A 20,656-nucleotide genomic window follows, 5' to 3' on the forward strand; every position below is an offset into this window, starting at 1 on the left:
TTGTGAAGAGAACATTCTGCAATTTGGCATTGGCCCTGCTGGCTCCACCTTCTCTGGTTTGGAGGTGTCGGAAAGCACCCTGGGGATGCCCACCACAGGCTCTCACCCTTACTGGTCCCTTCCAGGCTTCAGGTGCCCCTAGGCCCCACCCACCATCCCCACACACACGGACAGACGCAAGTTTGGCTGCAAAGGAGTCTGGTGTTTAATCTCACGTTCTTGGTGAGCGATGACCAGGAAGGGGAGGGGGATGTCCAACTCGCTCCGGTTTTTGGCTGATTCCGCCAACTCCATCCACCTGGATTTCTCCACGCTACCCACGGACGCACTGGGTGCCAGCTTACGGGTTCACTGGGGGGGATGCAGGGGCAGCTAGGGCGGGTCTCGGGAGGCAAGGTAGGCAGACAGGGTCACGAGGGCAGCTGCATACATACACACGCCCAGCCCGACAGCGAGGACCCCCAGCAGGAAAGCACGGCGGGAGGCAGCCCCTGCCCCCTGGAAGTCTCCCTTGGCCCAAGCCTTGTTGGTCTGTGGAGTAAGTAGGCAGCAGTAACCCAGGCATCCCCTCATCCCCACCCTGCTTCCCGCAGCCCCACCCCTTCTCCCGCAACCCCCTCCCACCCAACCTAACCACACATTCCACAAATAGATATGGAGTACCTACTATGGGTGAGGCACAGCTAGGCACTGGCATACTGGGTGACTGATAAAAACATATAGATAGTGTATTCCTATTTGGAGTCCTGATGATGCAGTGGTTAAGAGCTTGCTTGCTAACCAAAAGGTCGGCAGTTGGAATCCAGCAGCCGTTGTTATGAGTCAGAATTGACTCAAGGGCAGTGAGTTTGGTTTGGATTTGGGTATTACTGTTTGTCACCGTTTTAACTCGGTGGGTCTTCCCGATGCCCTTACAAGGTAGGAATTATTTCCATTTCACAGTTGAGGAAAACAAGGCACAGAGAGGTTAAACAGCTTGCCCAAAATCTCAAGAGTGGGAGACCCAAGATTTGAGTCCAGGTTCTCAACTGCCAAACTGGTCCAACCTCCTACAAGACAGACCTCATCTTTGCCCTGAATGTATCCAAATACTTCTCACCATCTTTTTTTCTCTCCAGGCACAGTCCCTCTTTTTTTTTTTAAATGCGTTTTTCTCTTTTATACCCAGTTCCCTACCCCATTATGTGCAACCATTTTTGTGTTCTTGCAAAGTGCACATGAGGTGATTTTACTACAGAAAATTTCAAACCTCCACAAAAGTAAACAGGATGCCATCCTGAGCCCCTATGTCCCCTTCACCCAGGTTCAGCAATGATCAGTTCATGGCCAGCCTCGTTTCACCTAAACCTTCACACCCTTCACGCACACACTATTCCCCCAGGTACCTGCGAATGTGCACATGTATTGTTTTAACTGAGAAACGGTGTTGCCTTAGCCATCTCTTCCTCTTCCTCATTTTGTCCGCTCTGCACTGTTTGAAGAGCCATCCTTATGGCCCTTGAACCTTCACCCTGTTTCTTTTCCTGCTGCTTAGTACCCTCCATGGTTTATCCACCACATACCCTCTGCACCAACCCCAGTGATGGAGACCAAACCCTCTGTCACGGACTGAGTTCTGACCCCCCAAAATATCTGTCAGCTGGCTGTATTATTAAAATTAGTTGCATCTATTTCTTAGTACTTTTTTTAAATTGTGCTTTAAGTGAAAATTTACAGAGCACATTGGTTCCTCATTCAACAGTTTATACACAAATTGTTTTGTGACATTGGTTGCAGTCCCCACGCTGTGTCAACAGCCTTTCCTTCTCTACCCCGGGTTCCCTGTTTCCATTTGTCCCATTTTCCTGTCCCTTCCTGCCTTCTCGTCTTTGCTTTTGGGCAGGTATTGCCCATTTGGTCTCATATACTTGACTGAGCGAAGAAGCACATTCCTCACCCTGTGTTATTTGTTTGTCTTATAGACCCATGTCATCTTTGGCTGAAGGGTGAACTTTGGGAGTGAGTTCAGTTCTGAGTTAAAAGGGTATGTGGAGTCCATAGCCTTGGGGTTCCTCCACTCTGTCAGTTTTTGTTACTTTTTTAAATGTGCTTACTAAAAAGTTTTAGTTTACATATGTGGCTTGTATTAGATTTCTATTAGTGCTAATCTACAGAGCCCTGCAGTCATTTATTCATTCATGCTTGTTTGCAGAGACGCATTTCACAAATACTTAAGTGCGTTCAACATGCCAGATTCAGTGATAAACAGGAGCTGATCCCTGCCCTTGGGGCGCTCACATGATACCAGGGGAGGGAAGCAGAGGAAACCCTAAATGAGGAACTAAATACATAGATAATTCTAAGTAGTGGTCTAGGCAGTGTAGCAAATAAAGGGTCAGAGAGTGATGAGGCGTGTGCTGCTTTAGTTATGATGGTCAGGACAGAAGAGGCAACTGAGCAAAAGTCGCCCACCATGTGACAGGTCTCACCCTTACCTTCAGATCTCAGCTTGAGCACCGTTTCCTTGTGGAATCTTCCCTAACCTTAACCACTGGATAAAACCCCACTATTAGATGCCCCCTTGCACCACACAGAGTCCCTAGGTGGTGCAAGCGGTGAACGTACTGTGCTGTGCTAACAGTAAAGGTTGACAGTTTGAGTCTACCCAGAGGTGCCTCAGAACAAAGACCTGGCAATCTACTTCCAAAAGATCAGCCATTGAAAACCCTATGGAGCACAGTTCTCTTGACACCCAGGGGATTGCCATGAGCCACGAGCCGGAATCGACTCGACACAACTGGTTTTTTTGCTAGTACTATCTGCCTCTGCTTTGTACGTCTGACCAAGCAGCACTTTTACTCATGTTTACAGGATTATCAGGGTAAGATCTGTGCAACCCACCAGGACTATAAACTCCATGAGGGCAAAAAAATAAATTAAAAAACCTGTTGCCATCCTCAGGCTAATTTCTACTTTCCTGTGTGTTAGATCCTTGGATTGGCTCTTTCAACCTCAGTTTACTCTTTGGAGAAGTGTTGTTGTCGTCAGGTGCCGTCAAGTCAGTTCCGACTCATAGTGACCCTGTGTACAACAGCATGAAACTCTGCCCAGTCCTGCACCATCCTCACAATCCTTGTTATGCTGGAGCCCGTTGCTTGAGAAGTCAGAGAGCTAAAAACTACATTTCCCAGAGCCCTCTGCAGCTAGGGCTCCAGGTGTACATTAGAGGTTGGGCGAGAGTCAGAGGCAGCTGGCTATTGCTGCTGGTTAGTGAGGAAGTCCCGATGTGCTTTCTTCAGCTTCCTGGGGATCAAGAAACAAGTGATAGCAGCTTCTTGCTCTCACTCTTGCTCCAGCATCACAGCTACGGGTGTCCCTTCTCCAGCCTCCTAGCATCTGTTAGGCAAGCATGGCTGTGAGTCGCCTCGGAGGCAGCAGTTCCCCAAGTAGGCCGGTTCCAAGGTGTTCTATGGAGAGTTGTTCCAAAAGGCCCAGCTCCTTCAGCTCCTCCTGCGATTTTACAAGCACCTGAGCCCCTATATTAGTCCTCATTTCCCCCTTACTGGTCTCCCTTGCTTCTCCACTTGCCCCCCAAAAGTATTCAGTACACGGTAGCCAGAGGGATCCTAAGCCAGCTCATGTCCCACCTCTGCTTGCTCATGGCCCTCCTGTGGCTCCATCTCAGGGTAGAAGCCAAAGTCCTTACAATGGCCCAGGAGGCCCCACATGACCAGACCTGTTCCTTCTCTGATCACCTCTTGCCATCTGCTCCCTCCCTCACTCCACTCCAGCCCCCTCCCTGCTCCTTGGACAGACATTACACACTCTTGCTTGAGCCCCTCACCTTGGCTGTCCCCTCTCTCTGGAATGCTCTCCCCTCAGGTATCCACATGGCTAACTTCATCCCTTCAGTCCAACATCATCATCCCCTAAGGCCTTCCCAGGCCACCTCACCTAAAACTTTATTCCCACTGCCACCCACACTTCTTGTCACTCTCCCTGCCTGATTTTCCTCCTTAGCATATTGCTTACTATAAATTTACGTATTTATCTTGTTCATGGTTGGTCTCAACTGGAACATCACTGCCCCATAGGCAAAGGTTTTTGTTTGGTTCACTGCTGTATTCCCGGTACTGAAAACAGGGCCTAACACATAGTAGGCACTCAGTAATGTTAGAATAAACAGTAAATCCCTTCTTAATGTCTAATGTGGTTTTGTTTCCTGTACTGAAGCCTGGGGACCCAGCACAGTGCCTGGCCCACAGTAGGTGTTCCAGAGGTATATGCCAAATCAAAGAATGAATACAGCCCATCAATACACACCCCACAGACACACATGGGGACACGCATATGCATGTACATACACAGATACACACTGCACACATCCAGAGACATCACACAATATACATGCACACACAAACGCAAACACCACACAATGCAGAGCTGTCACACAATATATAATAGGGCATCACACAACATACACACAAGAGACATCACACATACACACACACAGAGACCCCCACACAATACACACAGAGACACCACACAATATACACACACATACAGAGATGTCGTACAATATACACACAGGGGCACCACACACCATACACACATACAGAGACATCGCACATACGCACACACAGAGCTATCACACAGGCACTACACAACATACACACAGAGACATCACACAATACACAGGGACACCAGTACACACACACACACACACGGAGAGACCCCACACAGAGACACTGCACAATATACACACACGCACAGAGACCACACAATGCTCACACGCACACATTATAGAGACACTACACAATACGCACACGTTCAGAGACACTACACAATACACACACGTTCAGAGACACTACACAATACACACACACAGAAATACCACACAATGCACACACATGGTCAGAGACATCCCACAATATATACACACATGCACACAGAGACCCCATACAGTACCCATTCACATCCATCCAGAGGCACCACAAAATACACACACACACAGACTGACCTTCTGGGCCAGGCAGAACGCGGCAATGCCCACAGGCCAGAAACAGCAGAGCATGGAGAAGACGGCCAAGCCGAGGTGGTCGTGGGGTAGAAGCGGGGAGAGACGGCCGCCCCCATCCCAGTCCGAGTCACTGTCACTGGATGACGTGGCCTATGGGCAGGGGAGAGCCTAGGTGGGCATCTCCACCCACCTTCCCTACCCTACTGCTCTGCTCCCCATACCCCCAAAGACCAATACCAGGGCTCCCCAGAGACACAAAGAGAGAAAAACGTTCCAAGAGGTGGGCTCTTGGTTTTTTGCATCTCGAATCCCTTTGAGGGGAAGCTGTGGACTGTGTCTCCAGAGAAAAGCCCTATCTAAACCCAAAGTTTTCAGTTCAGTTTCAAGGGGTTCACAGGCCCAATCACAGACAGCTGCAATTGTTTATAAACACTGAGTTAAAAACTCCTGAAGTGGAGACAGGATGCTGTCAGGGACAGGAACCTGCAAAAAGATGGAGACTAGGGAAGGCACTTTGGTATCTGCTAATGGTGGCCTAAGTTACTAGGACCAACCTGCCTGCTGAAAATGATAGATTTTAGATAAAATAAATGTTTTCTTAAATCTTACAACCATCAAAGAGCTCACAAGATTGTAAGGAATTGCTGTAAAGCCAAAACAAGTGAAAATCATTAAGAGGTTAAATGAGCAGAAAAGGACCCTTTGCCATGCAGGCATCTACCAATCCCAGAAAATGTAAACTTCCATTCAAACCTTGAACTAGATTAAAAATGATCCCTAACCAGTAGTGCCCCTAGGCAGCTGGCAGAAGCAAACCAAGTCCTCTCTATAGAAAGGTACCTTCCTTCTAGGCCTCAAGTTATTCTCCTAAAAATAATTTTTTAAACACAATGACCAGCACACAGTCAAAGATAGCCAGGCACACAAGGAACCAAGAATGAGAACCAGCAGAAATAAGGTGGCCCTGAAAGTCTTCAGACACTGGAATTATCAGACACAATGTAACAATGATGCTTACCATGCGTGGCAGATTGTATTTTCCAAAAATGGCCATAACAATCTCTCCCATGCTACATGTTCCTCCTATGGTGTGACTCTGATACTCCTATCAAAGGGTTAGGTCTATGTTAGGTCTAGGCAGACTTGGGACTCACTGTAGCTAACAGAATGAGGTAGAAGTCGTGCTGCATGACTTCCAAGGCTAAGTCAGAGAAGGTGAGGCAGCTTCTGCTTTGTTGAATCACTTGTGCTGGAGGCATGTAAGTAGCCTCACTGCCTTGAAGCCGCCATATTGTGAGGAAGCACAACCTAACCCACACAGAGAGACCATATGGAGAAGCTCTGAGACTACATGAAGAGAAATACACAGCCAGTCCCCAGCTGCTTCAGCCCCACACTATTCCAGCTCCAGCTGACTGCAACCACATGAAAGACCCTGAGGCAGAACCACCCAACTGAGTCCTCCCCAAATTCCTGACCCACAGGAACTGTGAAACATAACAATGATTGTTGTTATTTTAAGCTACTGAGTTTTGGGGTGATTTGTCATGCAGCAAAAGGAACTGGAAATCCATGTTCAAGAAACGAAAGACAAGGAATAAGAAATTTCAAAAAGTGACATTCACATGGATAAAAAGAGACCAGGACCAATGGAGGCCAGAGGTGCGTCAGAGGTACATCAGCTCTGGAAAGAGATGGACAGATAGAGAAGAGGGGAGTCAGAGATCAGAGGGAAAACATAACAGGCACCCAGAGGCCAGGAAACAGATGAGAAACAAATCTGAAGAAACAAAGGTAAAGAAACCAGAAGAGATACAGAAATAGGAAGAACCATAACTGGAAATCTAGGAAGCCCACATACAGTTGGGAAGTGAGGGCCCAGGCCTAAGCTGCCCAGCCTCCCAGATGTTGGGCACAGCTGGGTTCACCTACAGCCCCCTCCCTGAGCTCCCTCTAAGGCCTGTGGCCCCTACCTCAAGGTCAAGGTGCCCAAGTTCCCCCAGGCCAGCGCTCACAGAGGGAAGAGGTGGTGGTGGGGACTGCCAACCCCTCAGAGACTCTGCAAAGGCTGTCTCCCTCAAAGGGGGCCCCAGCTCAGCCTTGCCAGGCTTCTGGGCAGGGGGCTCACAGCCTGCGCCCACCAGCAGAGGCTGCTGGAGCTCACGAAGACCGGGGCTATCCATGGCTAAGGGGAGTCTCCTGGACATGTATCCTGGGTTGAGGAAGAAAAGAAAGATAAGTTATATAAGTCTCACCTTCACCCTTCCCCTGACCCACCCCCAGGCCAGTCAATCTAGAGACTCAAGGCAAAGACTGGTTAGTTCAATAACCCTCAGGCCCATTTTAGAGATAGGAAAACTGAGACCCAGAGAGTGAAGGAGGCTGGCCCAAGTTGGGAAGAAAACTCTGGGTTCTTCTCACCTCAGGCCAAAACCATGAGGTTCCCCTCACCTCAGGCCACGCACCTGTTGCACGTTTATTCGAAAACATGCGTTGCTACTTTCTTGCTCTGTGAATCCTATACATACTCATTTTGGGTTCACACACCCCTCACCGCCCATCTGGGCTCATACACCTCTCCCAGACCCATACACCCTTCACACACTCATTCCTCACCCCATCCCCATGGGCCCTTTGCACTTCACTCTAGTCCACATCCCCCCAGGTCCCCTAAGCCTGCACATCCTTGTACCCAAGTCCCTGGCCACACATCCCATCCAGGTGAGCCCAACCCCCTCCTCCACCCACACATCTCTGAGACTCCTTGAATATCTGCCCCAAATAACATCAGCTCCCAGGAAAACACCCCTCCCAGGCCCCTAGTCTTCTCAAACATTCATCCCAAATGACTCCTTGCTTGCTTCTAACCCCACAGCATCGCAGCCCCCTCCCCTGCCACCCACATGTGCAGGACTCCCACACATCCCTTCTGTGTGCCCCTCAGTACTTCCTTTGCACACCTGCCCCAAGCACTCATGGATTCACACACCCCTCCCAGGCCCTTGCCCCCACAACTCTCTATACATTCACCAGCTCCCCAAACGCCTCCTGGTTTACCCCAATCCTCCTCGGCACACCTCCCCCCATAACACCCCCAACCTCACCCCCCCGCCACACACACACTCAACACAGTCACAAAGAAGGTTCTTCACGCTCCATGATCCCCCCTAGGGGCCCCAAAGCCCTTGTCACTCTAAACCTGGGTTGAGCCGATTTCCTCGCCAAGGGTTTGCCTCCCCATGGCGAGGCAGCCCCAACGCCCACACCCCGGGGAGGGACGGTGCCCCCCCCACCTCCGCCCCTCACTCACCGTACCGGCTGCACTCCGGGACCTCCTGGGTCCCCCGACCCTGCACCCCAATAAGTGGGAGGCTCCGTGAGCTGGGCGCTCACGGGGTCCAGGCCTGGGGGAGCCGGGTATGCGCACTCGCTCTACACCCCCTCATCACCCCGGGCCCGCAGCGCGCGGGGGCGGGATGGGGGCGGGGCAGTGGCCTTCCGGGCTCCGCCCCTCCGCCGCGGCGGGGCGGGGGCCTTGAACGCCGACGTCAGCGCCCAGGCGCAGGCCCTGCTACACCCGCTGTGCGGGAGCGGAGGAATTTCCCGAGGACCGGGGCCTGATCAGCAGCCCCTTACGGCAAAGCGCTAGCACAAACGCTACTTGCAGGGAGAGGGGGCGCCCCGAATTCTCCAGGGCCTTCTTGGCTTGGCCCCGCCCCCCCTTCTTGGTGCCCAATAACGACAACTTGTATTTGCACTGTTCTAAGTGCTGTATTTTATGTGCTATATATACACACTTCCACATTTATTCTTCCGAACAACCCCAGGAGGCCCTATCGTTTATTGTCCCCGTTTTACACAGAAGGAAACAAGCGCAGAGAGGTTAGGTTATTCGCCTAAAATCACACCACTAGTTCATTGAGTGCAGACAATGCCCTGGCCCTGTATTAAATATTTTACGTTCCCCACTGCGTTGATTCCTCTCCGTAGCTCAATTTTTATCCCCATTTTGCAGATAAGGAAACTGAGGCTCAGAGAGGCGTGCTCACCTGGCCACGGTGAACAGCTGGTATGAGGAGGGGCGGTTAGTAACCCCAGCCCATCTCAAGGGGATGGGAAAAAGCTGAGGCAGAAGGTGGGATGGATCCTTCCAGCGACAGGAGTCTGAGATGGAGTGCGGCCACAATGTCCGTTGGTGCAAATCAAAAACCAGTCCCAATTCCGACTCATAGCGACTCTGTAGGAAACAGCCGAACTGCCCTATACAGTTTCCAGGGAGCAGCTGCTGGATTCAAACTGCCGACCTTTCGGTTAGCAGCCGAGCTTTTAACCACTGAGTCAGCAGGGCCCCCAGTCGATGCAGGTGGTGGTTAAAGTCTGTTTGGGCCACACAGACCTGGGTTCCCATCTGGGCTCTGCAAGTTACTTGCTGTGTAGCCTCCGGACAATGGTTTCACCTGTCTGATCCTGTTTCTTTTTTTTTTTTTAATATAATTTTTTTAATTTTGTCGTTGTTGGGAATATACACAGCAAAAATGCACAAATTCAAAGATTTCTACATGTACAATTCAGTTACATCGATTCTATTCTTCGAGTTGTGCAACCATTCTCACCCTCCTTTTACAAGCTGTTCTTCCCCCATTACCATAAACTTGCTGCCCCCTAAATTTCCTATCTAACCTTTCGAGTTGCTGTTGTCAATTTGATCCCGTATAGATAGATCTTAAAAGGGCATAACGCTCATTGTTTACCAGATAAGCTAGACTATTGTTCGGTTTTAAGAAAACTTCAGGGGATGTTCTTGGTTTAAGGTTTAATGATTATCTCAGGTAAATAGTTTTAGCGGTTCATCCAGCCTCCATGGCTCCAGAAAATCTAGATTCCATGAGAATTTGAAATTCTGTTTTGCATTTCCCTCCTTTTGATCAGGATTCTTCTATAGAATCTTTGTTCACAGTTTTCAGTTATGGTAGCCGGGCGCCATGCAGTTCTTCTGGTCTCATGGTAAAGGAGGCACTTGTTTATGGAGAAAATTAGCCACACATTCCATTTCCTCCAATTTCTGATTCTCCTTCTTCCTCTGTTGTTCCAGGCGAATACAGACCAATTATTGTGCCTTGAATGGCCACATGTAAGCTTTTAAGACAAACTAGGAGGTAGAACAGAAGCACTGAACACATTATTAGGCCAGTTAACTGGGATGTCCTGTGAAACGATGACCCTAAACCTCCAAACAAAGGAAGCAAATTCCATGAAGTTTTTGGTTGTACCTAGCAGCGTCAGCAGCTACTCTTTTTTTTTTTTCTTTTTGTCATTATACATATATATCACACAACTTTGGCCAATTCAACTTTTTACAAGTATACAACTTATTGACAGCAATTACATTAATTGGCTGTGCAGCCCTACCCTTAATCAATGGAATTTTTCCATCACCATAAACCAAAACTCAGTACTCCATAAGGAATAACCCTTCCCCCTTCCCCTCTCCCTCCCACCCCTGGTAGCCTCTAATAAACTTTGGTCTCTGTACATTTACCTTTTCTTGTCTTTTTATATAAGTGATGATCCCCAGTTTCTTCAGTAAAATGGGTGAAATGCTCCCTGCCTCATAAATGTGATAACAATACTTAAAGCACTTAGAGCAGGTGCAATAACAAATGTCCAACATTTAGCCAAGGCCTCGCACAGTAGACGCTCTGAACATGTTTGATGGTCATTATTGTTTTTGTTTACACCTACCCTCCTTGCCTTGCAGGCCTCCACCTCCTCCAGGGAGCCCACCCCTGCTTGCCTCCCCTTCGCAGAAGCCCTCAACCAGATTAGAGGATTCCCCAGCCCTGAGGTGGTGCCAGAGTGGAGTTTCCTTGCTTCTAGGCTCCGTGCCAAGAGCCCAGACACTGGAGCTGGCACGGGCCCCACTCCTGGAGAGAGCAGATGGCATCTGTGAGTGCACTTGGCTCAGCCAGAGTTTCTGGCAGATGAGGAGGAGGCAGGAAGGCCCAGGGAAGGATAGACGAGAGGGAGGAGAGAGCAGGATTGTTTTACCCAGAAAAGGTACCCTGTTACTCTCTATCTCCTTAACCTTGCTGATGTTGTTTTTTCATATCGGTTCTCACTATGAGACATTGTACTACATATTTCTTTTGTTTGTAGACTGGGTCCCCCTGTCATGGATTGAATTGTGTCCCTCCAAAATATGTGTCAGCTTGGTTAGGCCATGATTCCCACTATTGTGTGGTTGTCCTCCATTTTGTGATTGTTATTTTATGTTAAAGAGGATTAGGGCGGGATAGTAACGCCCTTATGCAGCTGACATCCCTGATCCAATGTAAAGGGAGTTTCCCTGGGGTGGGGCCTGCACCACCTTTTCTCTCTCAACAGATAAAAAGGAAAGGGAAGCAAGCAGAGAGCTGGGGACTTCATACCACCAAGAAAGCAGCGCCGAGAGCAGAGCATGTCCTTTGGACCTGAGGTTCCTGCGCTGAGATGCTCCCAGACCAAGGGAAGACTGATGACAAGGACCTTCCTCCAGAGCCTACAGAGAGAGAAAGCCATGCCCTGGAGCCCGTGCCCTGAATTCAGACTTCAAGCCTACTGGACTGTGAGAGGATAAACTTCTGTTTGTTAAATCCATCCACTTGTGGTATTTCTGTTATAGCAGCACTAGATAACCAAGACACTGCTCATGTCAGTGTCAACTCACGACGGCTGGAATATGGTCTGTTTTGTTCACTGCTGTGCCTCAGGTCCTAGAATAGTGCCTGGCACAAAGTAGGCCCTCCATACATATTTATGGGACTAAGGCATAAATTCCCTCTGGAATCGCTAAACTCTGCAGGCCCCTTTGTCCCCCCAGACCACCCCAATTAGATCTCTCTGGCCACCACGGCCTTGAAAGAACCTCACTTCTTTCGCGGGTCAAAAAAGGTCCAGGCCTTAGAGTTTGTGATGATCTCAGAATATGATTCTAGCAAGAATCACGAGTGGAGGCTTCAACAACTGAGGGAAATGTTCGTAAGGAACCAAACCAAACCAAATCCATTGCCACTGAGTCTATTCTGACGACTCCATATGTGTACGAGTAGAACTGCCCCATAGCGTTCTCAAGGCTGTGACCTTTTGGAAGCAGATCTCCAGGCCTATCTTCCCAGGGGACTCTGGGTGGATTCAAACTGCTAATCCTTTGGTTAGTCGTCAAGCCCTTAACCATCTATGCCACCCAGGGACTCCTTGATGAGGAACAACACGATATTTATGTAGTCTCAAAGTATCTCTCTCCAGATGACGGATTTATTACAAAGGGAAAAAGTAGTGGAGAAAACTGGCAGACACCAACCACGTTAATCAAGTGATAGAAGTTAACATCACCGTTAAGGGGACAAACTGACACTACGTGCCTCCTGATCTTACACACTGAGAAGGACATGACATCACTTCTGTGGTGTTTCTGCCAAAAGTGCATAATCTGGATCTAATCATAAGGAAACGTGACAAAGCCAAATTGAGGGACAGTCTATAACATAGTTGGCCTGTATGCTTTAAAAATACCAATGCCATAAAAAATAATAATTAAAAAAAGAAAAAATGTAAAAGCTGGCAAGGCTATTTCAGCTTAAGAGAGACTGAATAAAAAGTGTGATCCAGGAGGGAGGAGGGGATAGCAATATAGTATGTTTTTAGGAAGTGAGGAAATTTGTATAAACTATATATTATATTATATATACCATTCTAAGGAGAGGAGCCCTGGTGGCACAGTGGTAAGAGCTTGGCTGCTAACCAAAAGGCCGGCAGTTCGTATCTACTAGGCACTCCTTGGAAACTCTGTGGAACAGTTCTCAGTCCTATAGGGTCGTTATGAGTTGGAATCAACTAGACGGCAATGGGTTTGGTGTGGTTTTGGTTTGGACCTCACTGGCAGAATGTTATTCCGGTTCTAATGCATTGAACGCCAAAGTGGGATCCTTTCGAGATGCAAGAATCTCAGCAGCCCTGAGTTGGAGCTTCGTTTGTGAAGATGGGGCATTCGATTAGGTGATACTTCCTGGATGTGCTTGTTTTGTAAACTTTTGCCCCTTTCTTCTGTATTCCTGCAAGATAATGATACCTAGCGGGTTGTTAGTCTGTTCTCCTGAGAATTGTCTCATCACGAGAACGCGCTCTTCTTAGCTCTCATTCATTCAGAGCACCCATCTTTTCCCTGCTTCCATTCATTGCGGCCAAGGGTTGCTGCTCCGCTAATGTCGGGTTCAGAATTCTGCTCTGTAGTCTTCCAGGACTTCTTGTCTCGTCTGTGAATAGTAAGTAATGGCTTTGCAATTAAGGAAACTGCATTGCATTGGGAATTTTGAAGAGACAGTGACTGCTGTAAGGCTTTCCTTACCGCATTCAATCTTAGGCCCTCATCCTTGCTTCCACGTGTAGCTGATGTCAGGCTCAGCTGTGAGCTCTTCAGCAATGTTCAAAGGCTGCTTGCTTCTTGTTTCTTAGATTTTAGTACCTTTTTTTTTGTTTGTTTTTGCAGTATTGCAGAATGTATAATTCCAATTATGTTCCTGAGGTAAAAAAAAATTTATTTCAGGTAGTTGGGAAGGAGTCTTCATTTAGGTAATTATCTCCCATTTTGTTTTCTCACTTTTGTTTGGAGTTATGCTGTAGTAGATATCCTAGCTTTATGGAGCCAACGACTTTTTTTTTTTTTTTTTTGGCTACATCCATCTGTTTTAGAAATGACGAAGAAATTTAGAAGCACTGAAGAAGTAACAGGATATTATTTTCCTCTGCCCAACTATGACACCTCCGCTGATGATGCCGGTGATGATTCATCTATTGACCTCGTAGATAATGCTGAATCTGAGTCAAGTTCTGAAAGTGGGAACAACATCAGCGCCCTGACGGGTAGAGGTAAGGAAGTGATGGATGGAGCTGGGGAACCAAACTAAACCACCAAATCCATTGCCATTGAGTCGATTCCAACTCATAGCGACCCTACAGGACAGAATAGAACTACACCACAGGGTTTCTAAGGAGCGTCTGGTGAATTTGAACTGCCAGCGTTTTGGTTAGCAGCCATAGCACCACCAGGGCTTCCGGAGCAGGGGACAGGGGTGGATTAAGTGGCGATGATTATGATGTAGGTGAATGGTCCAAGGGTGTCTCCTACTTTGAAAATCTAAGTGTCACAGCTGGTATGCTTTCCCAGATGTCCCTGTCTTGGAAGAGTCAGAGATTATTTTCTGTTAATACTTTATGGAAGAGATGTTGGAAACTATAAATGACCAAACTAATCTCCACGCAACACAGGAGTGCATTGAATGTTTTAAAGGGAGGAGTATTACAAGTCCCTCCATTATGTTTCCATAGAGGAATAAAGTCACTCATTGCTGTGCATGTACTGATGGGCGTACACGTCATCCTGGCACACAAGCATTATTGGTCCAGTGACGCCGGCCTGGGTGTTGTTTTGATTCAAGAAATAATGAGTAAAGGCAGATTCATAAAACTGATCAAGAACATGTACTGTAATGACAATTCAAAAGCTGTGGCAAGAAGGGAACCAGGCTATGACAGGGTTCACAAATTGCGCTCTTTTTATCCATGTGTTCAGTATTCACCCAAAGAAGGTGTATAGGCCGTCATGGCTTTCCTTACCCTGCATCAATGAAAGCATGGTGCCGTTCACAGGAAAATCATCAATAAAACAACACGTGCCCATGAAGCTCGTCAGACGTGGGTAAAAAGAGTGGTGTTTGGCAGACTCTAAAATGGACTTTGTGACTAACTTTGACATATATTGTGGAAAAAGACAGGAAACCGATGAGCCATCTCTATCTGTTGAACAGAGTATGGTATTAGGCTACGTCAGCCATGGTCCCATACTCAGAGGCTCGTATTGTTGTTATTATTAGCTGCCATTGAGTCAGTTCCAACTCACAGCGACCCTATGTACAACGGAATGAAACACTGCCTGGTGCTACGCCATCCTCACAATTGTTGTTATTACATTTGAGCTCATTGTTGCAGCCACTGTGTCACTCCATCTTGTTGAGGGTCTTCTTTTTTTGCTGGCCCTCTACTTTACCAAGCATGACGTCCTTCTCCAGGGACTGGTCTCTCCTGATAACATGTCCAAAGTATGTGAGACAAAGTCTCAGTATCCTTGCTTCTAAGGAGCATTCTGGCTGTACTTCGCCCAAGACAGATTTGTTTGTTCTTCTGGAAGTCCATGGTATATTCAGTATCCTTCGCCAGTGCCATAGTTCAAAGGCATCAGTACCTCGGTTATCCTTATTCATTGTCCGGCTTTCACATGCATATGAAGCGGCTGAAAATACCATGGCTTAGATCAGGCACACCTTAGTCCTCAAAGTGATGTCTTTGTTTTTTCCCAATTGAAAGAGGTCTTTTGCAGCAGATTTGCCCAATGTAATACATCATTTTATTTCTTGACTGCTGCTTCCATGGGTGTTGATTGTGGATCCAAGTAAAATGAAATCCTTGACAACTTCAATATTTTCTCCGTTTTTCATGAGGTTGCGCACTGGCTCAGTTTTGTTTTCTTTATGTTGAGGTGTAATCTATACTGAAGGCTGTGGTCTTTGATCTTCAACAGTAAGTGCTTCAAGTCCTCTTCACTTTCAGCAAGCGAGGTTGTATCATCTGCATAAGGCAGGTTGTTAATGAGTCTTCCTTCAATCCTGATGCTGTGTTCTTCTTCCTACAGCCCAGCTTCTCGGATTGTATTGCTCGGCATAGAGGTTGAATAATTATGGGTGAAGTGATACAACCTTGATGCACAACTTTCCTGACTTTAAACCACACAGTGTCCCCTTGTTCTTTTTGAACAACTACCTCTTGGTCTATGTACAGGTTCCTCATGAGCACAATTAAATGTTCTGGAATTCCCATTCTTTGCAATGTTATCCGTAATTTGTTATGATCCACACAGTTGAATGCCTTTGCATAGTCAATAAAACTGAGGTAAACATCTTTTTGGTATTCTCTGCTTTCAGCCAGGATCCATCTGACATCAGCAGTGATATCCCTCATTCCACGTCCTCTTCTGAATCCAGCTTGAATTTTCTGGTGGTTCCCTGTTGATGTACTGCTACAACCATTTTTGAATTACCTTCAGCAAAATTTTACTTGTGTGTGATATTAATGATATTGTGTAATAATGTCTGGATTCTGTTTTTTTTTTTTTTAATTTTTTTCTGTTGGATCATCTTTATAGATATATGTGTGTATATATGTGTGTATACATAGTCTACAAATATATATGTATGTATAAAAAACATTGCCATTGAGTAGATTCTGACTCATAGCGACCCTATAGGACAGAGTAGAACTGCTCCATAGAGGTTCCAAGGAGTGCCTGGCGGATTCGAACTGCTGACCTTTTGGTTAGCAGCTGTAGCTCTTAACCACTACACCACCAGTGTTTCCTATGTATGTATGTATATATATACATTTATGTATGTGTATATATATATATATATATATATATATACGATACATATACATATATCATCTCATATAATTTGGACATGTTATCAGGAGGGATCAGTCCCTGGAGAAGGACACCATGCTTGGTAAAGTGGAGGGTCAGCGAAAAAGAGGAAGACCCTCAACAAGATGGATTGACATAGAGGCTACAACCAAGGATTCAAGCATAACAACTATCATGAGGATGGTGCAGAACCAGGCAATGTTTTGTTCTGTCATACATAGAGTCGCTATGAGTCAGAACTGACTCAGCAACACCTAACAACAACAACAAATAGTAAAATCTGCAAAAGGCAGAGACTGTGTAAGGCAGGAACTTGTCAGAGAAGGAAAACTCAAATATTTTCCACTAAAATGAGCGATAGAAAAGAGGCAAGACTGCTCTGTGTCAAAGGCGGAAAACTTGCAAGACCCGGACAAACAAGGCAGTCCTGTTGAGTTCCGACTCTCACAGGTTTCACTGTATATATATATCCTACAAATCTATAAGAAAAGGACAACTTAGCAGAAAAGTAGGCAAAAGACTTGAACAGACATGTCACAAAAGAGGAAATCCAAGGGAACAATGCACATATTAAAAAAGTGCTCAGTTTCTTAAGTAATCAGGGAAATGCAAATTGAAACCACAGTGCAATACCAATACCACACCCACCAGAATGGCTAAAATGAAAAAGAAAAATAATACCAAGTGTTGGCGAGGATGTGAAGGAGAAGGAACTCTCAGACACCACTGGTAGGCGTGAAAATTGGCTTGATGACTTGGATGACTGTTTAGTATAGCTGAACATATCCTATGACCCAGAAATTCCACTCCAGCCAGATGTGAACATATGTCCACCAAAAGAAGATGAATTCCCGTCACCAGTAGGATGGATAAATAAATACTGGCATCATCACACAATGAAACTACACAGCAATGACAGTGCGAGATCCAGAGCTACACGCAACGGCATGGGTGAATGTTGAGCAAAATGTTGAGCAAAAGACAGAAGACACAAAAGAGTACATACTGTATGGCTTCACTTATATAAACTACAAAAAACAGGCAAAACACACCCATGTTGTTAGAAATCCAGTTCGTGGCCACCCTTGGAGACATCCTGGAAGAGGCACAAGGGGAATTCTGGGGGTGGCTGGTCATATTCTTTTCTTAAGCTGAGTTCTGGTGACCAGGCATGTTCAGTTTGTGAAAATTAATCAAGCCGTTCAGTTATGACTTTTTCATTTTTCTGTACATATGTTCCACTTTTAGAAAGGCAAATCTTTACACACTGATATGGATACATGTTCAAGATATATCACTGAGTGTAAAAGGGTAGGTGTAAAACAATACGTAAGATATGCCAGTTCATTAAAGTAACAATAAAATCATCAACAACAACACACATTTTAACGCTTTCACTGTTCTAAATTTATTACATATGGGTACTAGTTATCTATTGCTGCACAACACATCCACACCCCTCTCCCCCCAAATTTGTAGGCTTAAAACAAGAAACATTTATTATCTCACAGATTTTCTGTAGGTCAGGAACCTGGCAACAGCTTAGCTGGGTGGTTTTTACCTCAGGGTCTGTCATGAAGTTACAGTCAAGATGTTGGACAGGGCTACAGTCATCTGTGGAAACCCTGATGGTGTAGTGGTTAAGAGCTACAGCTGCTAACCAAAAGGTCGGCAGTTCGAATCCACCAGGCACGCCTTGGAAACTCTACGCGGCAGTTCTTCTCTGTCCTATAGGGTCACTATGAGTCAGAATCGACTCGACAGCAGTGGGTATGGGTATAGTCATCTGCAGACTTGATTAGGGCTGGAAGATCTGCTTCCAAGATGGGTCAGTCACATAGTGTTAGTTGTTGGCAGGAGCCCTGCGTTCTTTCCTATTTAGGTCTGTCCACCAGCTGATTTACTGTCCTCGTGACATAGTGGCTGACTTCCCTCAGAGTAAGTGGTTCAAGAGAGAGAGCAAGGAGTGTTATGGATTGAATTGTGTCCCCCTCCCCGCCAATGTGTGTGTTGAAATCCTAACCTGTGGCACATTTGATCATGACCTTGTTTGAAATAGGGTCTTAGAAAATGTTATCAGTCAATATGAGGTGGTTCCAGAGTAGGGTAGATCCTAATCCCACCTGAGTGGTGTCCTTTTGAAAGAGAAGAGACACCATCTGACCCTGCAGCTGCAAGTCAAGGAATGCCTGAGGCTGCCAGAAGCCAGGAGAGAGGCGGGGAACAGAAGCTTCAGAAGGAATCCACACAGCTGACACCCTGATCTTGAATTCCCAGCCTCCAGAATGTGAGACAATAAATTTCTGTCGTTCAAAAGCCACCCACTTAGCGATATTTTGTTACAACAACCCTAGGAAATAATGCAAGGAGGAAGCCTCGATTCCTTTTATGATATAGTCTTGTTAGTCACACTCCAATATTTCTACCATGTGCTGTTGGTTAGAAGGAAATCACCAAGGCCAGCCCACACTCAAGGGAGGGGAATTAGAATCCACCTAATGAAGGGAGGAGTGTCAGAGAATCTGTGGACGTACTTTAAAACAGTTTCATACATTAACTCATTAAGTCTTCATAATACCTCAGTGCAGTGAGTACTATCATTCATTCCGATGTTACAGATGAGGAAACTGAGGTACAGAGAGGTTAAAAGTCACACAGAAGAGACAGAGCCAAGACAAATCCAGGAAGTTAACTTGTGGGGTCCATTTTCTTTCTTTCTTTCTTTTTAAATTGTGTTTTAAGTGAAAGTTTACAATTTGAGTCAGTTTCTCATACAAAAACTTATACACACATTGTTATGTGACCCTGGTTGCTCTCCCTACAATGTGACAGCACACTCCTCTCCACCCTTTATTTCCCGTGTCCATTCAACCAGCTCCTGTCCCCTTCTGCCTTTTCATCTCACTTCTAGGCAGGAGCTGCCCATTTAGTGAGTGAGGTAATTGGTGGTAGCTGGCTGCAATCTAGGTCTTCTGGTCTCAGGCTGGTTGAGTCTCTGGTTTATGTGGCCCTTTCTGTCCCTTGGGCTCATATTTTCGTTATGTCTTTGATGTTCTTCATTCTCCTTTGCTCCAGGTGGGTTGGGACCAATCAGTGCATCTGAGATGGCCCCTTGCTAGCTTTTAAATGGGGTCCATTTTCTTAATCACTAATGTTAATCCAGGAGTCTCTGGGTAGTGCAAACAGTTAATTTGCTCAGCTGATAATTGAAAGGTTGGTGGTGGTGCCATGGAAGAAAGGCCGGGAGATCTACTTCCAAAAAACAAGCCATTGAAAATTCTATGGAGCACAGTTCTATTCTGATACACATGGGGTTGTCATGAGTCAAAACTGACTGAATGATAAGTAGTTTACTGGTAGTATTAACCAGTGGGGAAAAAAACAGTTGAAAAAAACTAAGGAACACTGACAGGACTTGATGGCCACTTCGGTAGAGAAGTGATAGAGCCTAGGATGACACCCATGCACAACTTTCACACTCCTTAGGTATCAGGCGATCTGTTGCTATGAAAAAAAAAAAATTTTTTTTTTTTTTTTTTGCTATGAGTCAGAATCAACTCCCAGGCAACTGGTTTGGTTGGTTTATTTTGGTATTCAAGAAAGGCAGGATAGCAGAAAAGTTAATAACCTAAGTTAGGGACAGAGTCAGAGAGATCTATGATCAATTTGGCTTAAAGCAAGTAGTTTTTCTTCGTTTTAAATGGGGCTGATATTACCTACCCCGTAGGCTGTATGTAAGGATTGAAGGAGATAATAAATGTAAAAGAGTCAGTACCAGCTGGCACAGAGAAAGTGATCAATAAGTGGTGCTATTAAATATGTATCTATTAATATTACTCTATTGAATTATTTTATTTATATAAATTTTATTCTATTGGAATGTCCTTCCTCCATAATTTTGAGTTGGTGACTCAGAAGACTCCCTGTTTTGCTAAAAGTGGGAAATAAGTTCTCACTGGACTCCTGATTTGGGCTGAAGGAACAAGGGACTGAGGTTCAGCTGGAGTTAGAAATAGAGTGGGAAACGCATTGCTCAGGAACTCAGGTTGTGTGAGTACTTTTGACTCTGGTCCACTCTCCATGCACCCATTATATGGATTAGATAACTGAGACCTATAGATGGGCCTCCATGTGCCTATCAGTTTGTT

At 46.1% G+C, this 20,656-nt stretch overlaps 1 protein-coding gene across 3 annotated transcripts; it reads right to left on the reverse strand.

Annotated features, from left to right (window-relative positions):
- On the reverse strand, positions 1-8,446 carry TMEM91 (transmembrane protein 91). Of its 3 annotated transcripts, none has more exons than XM_049902301.1 (4): positions 8,315-8,446; positions 6,973-7,211; positions 5,000-5,149; positions 1-531 (listed from the first exon to the last, which is right to left on the reverse strand). In XM_049902301.1, exons 2-4 carry the CDS (start codon positions 7,204-7,206, stop codon positions 373-375), a joined length of 543 nt encoding a protein of 180 aa, XP_049758258.1. In that variant the 5' UTR covers positions 7,207-7,211; positions 8,315-8,446; the 3' UTR covers positions 1-372. The 3 variants fall into 3 exon arrangements, with proteins under 3 accessions (XP_049758258.1, XP_049758259.1, XP_049758257.1); XM_049902302.1 differs by having other exon boundaries at positions 1-351; positions 8,310-8,446; XM_049902300.1 differs by having other exon boundaries at positions 8,310-8,446.
- Positions 8,447-20,656: the final 12,210 nt, after the last annotated feature.

The sequence above is a fragment of the Elephas maximus genome, chromosome 11 (genome assembly GCF_024166365.1).
Source record: "Elephas maximus indicus isolate mEleMax1 chromosome 11, mEleMax1 primary haplotype, whole genome shotgun sequence".
Lineage (NCBI taxonomy): Eukaryota > Metazoa > Chordata > Mammalia > Proboscidea > Elephantidae > Elephas > Elephas maximus.